The sequence below is a fragment of the Triticum dicoccoides genome, chromosome 2A (assembly GCF_002162155.2).
Source record: "Triticum dicoccoides isolate Atlit2015 ecotype Zavitan chromosome 2A, WEW_v2.0, whole genome shotgun sequence".
Classification (NCBI taxonomy): domain Eukaryota; kingdom Viridiplantae; phylum Streptophyta; class Magnoliopsida; order Poales; family Poaceae; genus Triticum; species Triticum dicoccoides.
In genome coordinates, this window is record NC_041382.1 from 736,845,402 (window position 1) to 736,852,826 (window position 7,425).

A 7,425-nucleotide genomic window follows, 5' to 3' on the forward strand; every position below is an offset into this window, starting at 1 on the left:
TCCACAGAAGAGGCTCTATCGCCGCGAACCACTCATCCTTCCTGAACCATATGCACGAGCTCACCCCCTACTGCAACGCAAAAACGACGGGATGAGCACAACCCTAACCCACCCCTGCCAATCTGGCGGTTTCCCAAACGAAGTAGTCCGCTGGGGTGACCTCAACCTCGCCGGAAAATGAGTTCGACCTCCCTAACCCCGACCGCGACCTCGACCTCTACCTTGACCTCCCTGACAACGACCGCGACCTCACCGGAAAACGAGCGACCTCATCAGAAAAAGGAGGACGGGCGAGTGGAGAAACAAGCAGGGACGAAGATGAGGAGCGCGCGTAGGAGCAGTACCAGAGCCGCCGCGGACGACGACCCTCGCGGCGCGCCCCGCCGTCGACCACAACCCGGCGGATTTGGAACCGCCTCCGAGCACCAACCAACGGCGAAAGCAAAGGGGGAAAGTGGAGGAATGGGCGGCGAGAGGTGGGGGTGGACGGGGTAATGGCACGAAATTCGAAACCGCCGCCCACTACGCACGACGGCTAAAACGCTGGAGAACTGCCTAATCCTCGATGACATGTGGGTCCCACGGACGATTTATCTCGCGGGCGCGGCGCAATCGGACCAGGCGACTGGTCCACACGCGGGTCTGAGCGGCGCGACCCCACCTCCCGACGAGGGGACACCTGGACACCGTGCGGCGTCGATCGGGATGAGATCGAGCGGCTCTCGTTCGGCCGCTCGTTCTGTCTATTTAGTGGCCGGCCGCTTTTTAGATTTCAGGTTTTTTCTATAGGAGAAAACCAGACACCTGATGAGCCCCGGTCAACGCTATTTTTCAAGCAGGACACCCCGGTCATCGATCTAACCCTTCCGGCACTGACTGGACTGGAGACTCGCGGAGACGGAGCCGGAGGCAAGGCCCCCGGCAGCCAGACGACTCCACCGCCGGCGAGCGTTAGGATAGCAGGGAGATTGCCTCGTCTCGTCTCCGGCCAAGCCCGCCCCCGCTCCACCCCGCCCCAGCCCTCTCGCCCCGGTGCGGCGACCGGCGGCAGGGCCTCTCTGCCCGGCCAAATCACCCCTGTGCCCACGTGGCCGCCGCGAAGTAGACTCCCTGCCGGCAGCGACGACGAGGTAAAGGCAGCCAACCTCCCTTACATTACATGTATCCATGCCCCTTTTGTGTTGTCCGTAGGACGCGGGTGACAATATGAACTTGCTGAATCTGAACCACATTAGGAGCTTGATTCGTTCTCCGTAATGTATCCGCGAGCTCGACCTTAATCAAGCGTCCACCAAACCGTTGCCATCTCGATCTGTTGGCTTTGACTGATTTAGTGATTTACGGTCCTTTCTTTGATCAGCCTGAGAGTGTTCGCCATTTTCCGTCAGGTGTGGGCTCAATGGCCCATAGTATATTTCAGAAAAAGTGTAGTACTAATAAACTCATATTTCTTGTCAAGTGTGGCAGGTTCTTGGTGCTGGAATGAGAAGACATGGAGAAGAATATATGCTGGTAATATAGCTGTTCCATTGGATTGATGGATGTTCTGTAACTGTAAGTAATTACTCTTAGCTCTCTGTATGTATATAGCTCAGCTTGCTGCTAGTGATTAGGTACTGTACTGCTCAGGCTTATCTGAATATATAGCCCTATTACTTACTAGTGGGCGTCTCAAAAACCTTTGTAAGCTTCCGTGACTGACCCTCATGATCAGAATACAACACTGCATGGTCTGTATGGGCAAATGCCTAATTATAAAAATGGCCATCCATACCATTTCGATAGTTTCAGAAATCCTAATTCTTCTCCCTTGTCAAAAACAAAAGGAGAGGCACATAATCATGAAGACAAAGCGCCAAAGCAGTAGGGAACCTTGAAAAGCAGAATATTGTAGCTGGAGTTCTTGGTTGCAGTGGGCCAGTCAAGACTATTGAAGTGATCAGATGTGTATTCCATGAACATTGAACTGATTAGATATTCACACAGGCACATTGCTTTCAGATAATACATCATGTTGTAAAATAATTGAGCTTCGACAACCACCGCAAGAAAACTAACATTGACTTGACTTACAGGTTCTCTGGGTGCTTCTTGATGGCTCATGGCTTCAACAATAAGACTAGCATGATGCCCCATTCTCACCAACCCATGGCACTATTTTGATGATTTCAGATTCTGAAGCGCGCAAGGAGGCCACCACAGGTCCAAATCTGGTCAGATCTACAGTTATTACAAACCAGGTGCAATTCTGATGATATTATCTCCTTCAATTTGGTTCTGTTCCTATTACTCCTGTATATCCTAAGCTAGGTCGAGGAAGTATTAACTCGTTTTCCTTGCCATTAAATGCTAGGTAGGCGGTTGTTCCCTGGTTTAGTGGGTAAAGATAACAAGGGAACACCTGAAGTTGAAATCACATCCAACTACTTGTCACCAACAGCAAGCTAGCATACTCTCAGTCATACACATGACTCCATGAGAGTTCACGATCTGCACAATTAAGCTTCAGTGACAACAAGACCACCCAAGCCATGAGGTCTCTTTTACCTCCGAAATCCATGAGACTATTCTGATTGTTTCAGATTCATAAATGCACAAGGAGGTCACCAAGCTCGATCGGATCTATGCCATCAGGCAGGTGTGTCGCCCTTCCATAGTTCTCTGGCTATCTTAGGTTGTACTCAGGTCGAGCTTCTTCATTTGTACGGCTTCAAGGTCTGGTGAGCTGGCAGTGTTCAGGTTTTAGCTGCTATTCATTGTTTCCAGTGGTGGAGCCAGCTCACTGACCGAGCATGGGCAGGGTCACCGCTGGCCGGTGTTTGCCCAGCAAAACATCATTGCTAACCCATATATTGATGCTAATGCTTAACGGACTCTCCGGTAGAGCCCAGGCAGCTGCCTGGGGTCCCCGTGAGCTGCTCCATCCCCGATTGTTTCCCTTGGATTAACAAAATGTCTTGAATCGATCTGCAGTGCAGTTGTTGATAATGCTTTGTACTGGTGATATACCTAGCACACGATGAGCATATGCTCTTGAATTCTAGATACAGTGCACATGACAGCTCCTTTTAATTGAAGTCGTTTTAGTTCAGTAATATTATAGTGATTTCCCCTAATGAGTAATTACTCCTCTAGTCCTCTTTGCTTCCTGATTTATTTCTTGACTGTGATACATTTTCTTGTGGCTTATTCAACAACTCTAGCTATTTGTTTCTCCATACATCTGGAGATACTATAAGATATATGTTGAGGAAAATATGGAACTAAGTTACTCGGAGCTGTCTGCTATGTCAGATAGGCTCCCTTTTCGTCTCACTTGTTTAAATCTTTAATGTTTGGGGCATTTTAACCTGAGATGTCCCCTACACGGAAGCAGAGCATACATGGTCACTTAGTTGGTTGAGTGTCACTTACTCTTGTTAGTTAATAACATCTAGTTTGCCATTGACGATAGCACAGTCTTAAGTGTTTTGAAATTCCCACGGACCTGCCTGTTGTCAGTTATGTTTTTTGATTGATTATGTGGGTTAGCGTTAGATAGGTTAACTGTATGAAATAAGAGTTTAGGAGGATTATACTTTGAAAGGCTGTGCTTATTTCACTTGTCCATTGTGGTTGGAGAGTTTTGAAGTGTTTCAGCAAGTGCGTGCTACTAATTAATGCATCACTTACTTCATTTTGCAGTGGTCATTCTAATAACACTGAGGCAAATATACAACTAGCCTCCCACCCAACAGTGAGACATTAAGAATTCTCAGAAAGTAATGGCGGAGATTGTGATTCTTCTAGCCATTAAAAAGATTGGAACCGCCTTGGCAAATGGAGCGGCAGACCAGGCCAGCACGTTGTTTGCAAAGTACAGGAAGCAAATACTAGAGCTACAGGGCAGCATGGGTCGTGTTGTGAGGGAGCTTCGAGTAATGCATGATGTTCTTTTTCAAATGGACATCCGAAACCGCAACAATCAAGTATACGAGGGCTGGTTGGAGGAGGTACGGAAAGTAGCACATGTGATGGAGGACATGGTGGATGAGTACTTGTATCTTGTTGGTCACGAACATGATACGGGGTGTTGCTTTTACCTGAAGAAAGGGTTTACAAAACCAAGATATCTGGTTTCTTTGAACCGGATTGCTTTCAAGGTGAAGGAAATAGAGAAAGACCTAGCACACTTGTCAGAGACAAAAAACCGTTGGGTTCACATGATAAACAATGGGGATGCTAGCAGCTCAAGTTACATTGTCAAGAGGTCCAAAGATCTAGCAAACATTTCACGCTCCCTTGATGAAGAAGATCTAGTCGGTGTGGATAAAAACAGAGATAAACTTGAGCAGTGGTTGTTAAGTGACGATTTGGAACGCTCTGTGATAGCACTGCTTGGAATGGGAGAGCTTGGTAAAACATCTTTAGCTGCAAATGTCTACAGGAAGCATAGAGAGAAATTCCAGTGCCATGCTTGGGTCTCCATCTCTCAAACTTATTCTACAGAACATGTCTTGAGGAATATAATCAAGGAAATTTCCCGAGATAAAGTCAGTGTGCTATCTAACACTGCGGCCATGGACATCACATGCCTTGAAGAGACACTGAGGAAATTTCTAGAGCAACAGAAGTATTTGATCATATTGGACGATGTTTGGACTCCAGAAGCATTTGATGACTTGTCTAGGGTGCTTATTAATAATAGAAAGGGCAGCAGACTGATGATCACAACAAGGGAAGGCGATGTTGCTGCACTTGCCTCTCAAGGACATACTTTAACACTGAAACCTTTACCAGAAGATAAGGCATGGGATCTCTTTTGTAGAAAAGCCTTCCCAAGAGATACAAATCATGAATGTCCTGCGGAGTTGAATCCTTTGTCTGAGCAAATAGTTAGCAAGTGCAAAGGCTTGCCTCTTGTTATTGTGTTAGTTGGTAGCCTCTTGCGTGTGCGTGAGAAAACTGTGGAAGAATGGAGAAGAATACATGCCCAATTAAGTTGGGAGCTAATCAACAATTCAAGACTCGATCACATAAGGAATGTTTTGCATCTGAGCTTCATCTACCTTCCAACACACTTAAAATGCTGTTTCTTGCATTGCAGCTTATTTTCAGAAGACTATTCTTTCAAAAGGAAACAACTTATACGGTTATGGACAGCAGAGGGGTTCATTGAAGAGAGGGGTGAAAGCACATTAGAAGAAGTGGCAGAAGGCTATCTGAAGGAGTTAATTGACAGAAACATGCTAGAACTTGTCAAGAGAAACTCATTTGGTAGGATGAAAGAATTCAAAATGCACGATATCTTACGTGAATTGGCACTTGACTTGTGCCAGAAGAACTGTTTTGGTGTTACATATGAGGATAAGCGTGGGGGGTCTTTTGAGAGAAATGGACGTCGATTGGTATTGCACAAACAGAAGAAGGATATTCAGCAGTCATTTTCTAGTGTACGCCGACTTCGAACATTCGTTATGCTGGAAGATAGTATGGTAACATTTACTCTACTACCTATGCTATGTAAGGAGTCAAGATATATGACAGTGCTAGAATTAAGTGGTCTACCCATTGATAATATTCCAGATGCTATTGGAGATCTTTTTAATCTCCGCCATTTGGGTTTGCGTGATTCAAAAGTGAAGATGCTCCCGAGTTCTGTTGAGAAGCTTTCAAATTTGTTGACACTGGACCTTTTTAGATCTGACGTACATGAGCTGCCTAGTGGGATTGTGAAACTGAAGAAGCTTAGGCACTTATTTGTTGAGAAAAGAATTAATACAGATTTGAGAGGGATTAAATGTTTCAGTGGTGTGCATGTCCCCAATGGTCTTGGAAATCTAACAAACCTGCAAACGTTACAAGCATTGGTAGCACATGATGGGTCTATTAGACATTTACGGCAGCTGAGGCAACTGAGAAGCTTGAGGTTATTGGATGTGAAGGGAAGCTATTGTGGACGTATCAGCGAGTCTCTAGTTCAGATGCAGTGTTTGTCCCATCTTGATGTGAATGCAAGTGATGAGAATGAGGTTCTCTCGTTGAATGTCCCCCTGCCAAACCTGCAAAGGCTACGTTTGGGTGGACAACTGGCGGAAGGGGCGTTGGATGAGTCTCCTCTCTTCCAAGCTGCTGGGGGGCAGAACTTGCATGTTTTGAATCTATATTGGTCACAACTGAGAGAAGACCCCCTGCCATCCCTTTCACGGCTGTCAAATTTGACGCATCTAGAATTCACCAGAGCATACAACGGAGAGCAGCTAGCATTTCTCACGGGGTGGTTTCCCAAGCTAAAGATTCTCTATCTGATAGACCTGCCTAATCTGAATTGGCTAGAGATACAGCAAGGCGCCATGGCGAGCCTGGAAAGATTATACCTTGTCAACCTCAGCAGCATGATGGAGGTCCCACCTGGCATTGAGTTCCTCATGCCCCTCCAGTTTCTAGGCTTCTTTGAAATCACCAGTGACTTCTTTTGGTTGCTGGATCAATGTTCTGTAGTTGGAGGGACACAGTGGCGGTATACTCTCCGAGATTGACCTGCCATACTGTACTGGTTGGGAGATGTGTACGCACGCAGAGGTATGGCCACTCACCTGCTAATGAGTACCACTACTTGCTTCCTTTCTCGTCTCAGTTCATAATACTTTGACATGTTGATGTGATAAGATGTTGGTTATACAGGCTGGAAGAAAGATGCTTTGCAGATCAAGGAAAAGGGACGATCTGATTCCAGTGTTAGTATATGTTCGTGCCGCTGCTGAATATTCATACCGTCCGGGTTTCCTTGCTTGCTGAATATGCGTACTGTCCGGGTTTCTTCTGCTTGCTGAACATGCATACTGTCCGGGTTTCCTCTGCTTGCTGAACATGCATACTGTCTGGGTTTCCTCTGCTTTTTCAAGACGCACTATATATACTGCGCACCATTTTCTGTTTGTGCCACCTCCAGTAGGGTGTTGTTACTGAGCAGATTTTCGGTTGTTACTGCCTGTGTTTGCTACTCTCCTACTGTTCCTGTCATTGTGTGCATTTGCTTGTCAAGTGTGATAATATTTCCTACGATTTGTGGTTTTTATAAGACTGAAAGTGAGTGTGTTTTCGTATTCAAGCTACTTTTTCGCATTACTTCTTTGAACTGTGTGCTGCTAATTTTGTGTGCGCTTGTTGTGAACCCATTTCAGCTGTGGCTGTTAAATAAAAGATTTGATTTGTGATTCATACTCAATGGTCAGGTATTCATTTCTATCTGCACGTCTGTTTTATTGCTAGGCTTGCTCTGTTCCATGTATCTATTTTGGACATTTGCGAGTGCTGTTTATTTCTGGGCTTACGGTCCTTATTTTCTTCAGCGATACACTGATGCGATGTTTTGAAAGGCTGCTACAGCATGTTTATGTATGTCCTTAAGTTTTTAAAATATTCAAAAGCACACGGAGGAGGCAA

The 7,425-nt window shown here is 45.8% G+C and overlaps 1 protein-coding gene across 5 annotated transcripts; it reads left to right on the plus strand.

Annotated features, from left to right (window-relative positions):
• Positions 1 to 840: 840 nt before the first annotated feature.
• LOC119356774 (disease resistance protein RPM1-like) lies at positions 841 to 7,200 on the plus strand. 5 transcript variants are annotated; one of them, XM_037623757.1, is made up of 6 exons: positions 841 to 1,130; positions 1,460 to 1,554; positions 2,076 to 2,240; positions 2,354 to 2,638; positions 3,685 to 6,561; positions 6,664 to 7,200. In XM_037623757.1, the coding sequence occupies exon 5, from the start codon at positions 3,765 to 3,767 to the stop codon at positions 6,516 to 6,518; it is 2,754 nt and encodes a 917-aa protein (XP_037479654.1). In that variant the 5' UTR covers positions 841 to 1,130; positions 1,460 to 1,554; positions 2,076 to 2,240; positions 2,354 to 2,638; positions 3,685 to 3,764; the 3' UTR covers positions 6,519 to 6,561; positions 6,664 to 7,200. The 5 variants fall into 5 exon arrangements, with proteins under 5 accessions (XP_037479654.1, XP_037479653.1, XP_037479655.1 ...); XM_037623756.1 differs by having other exon boundaries at positions 1,468 to 1,554; XM_037623758.1 differs by having other exon boundaries at positions 1,468 to 1,554; positions 2,358 to 2,638.
• The last annotated feature ends 225 nt before the right edge of the window (positions 7,201 to 7,425 follow it).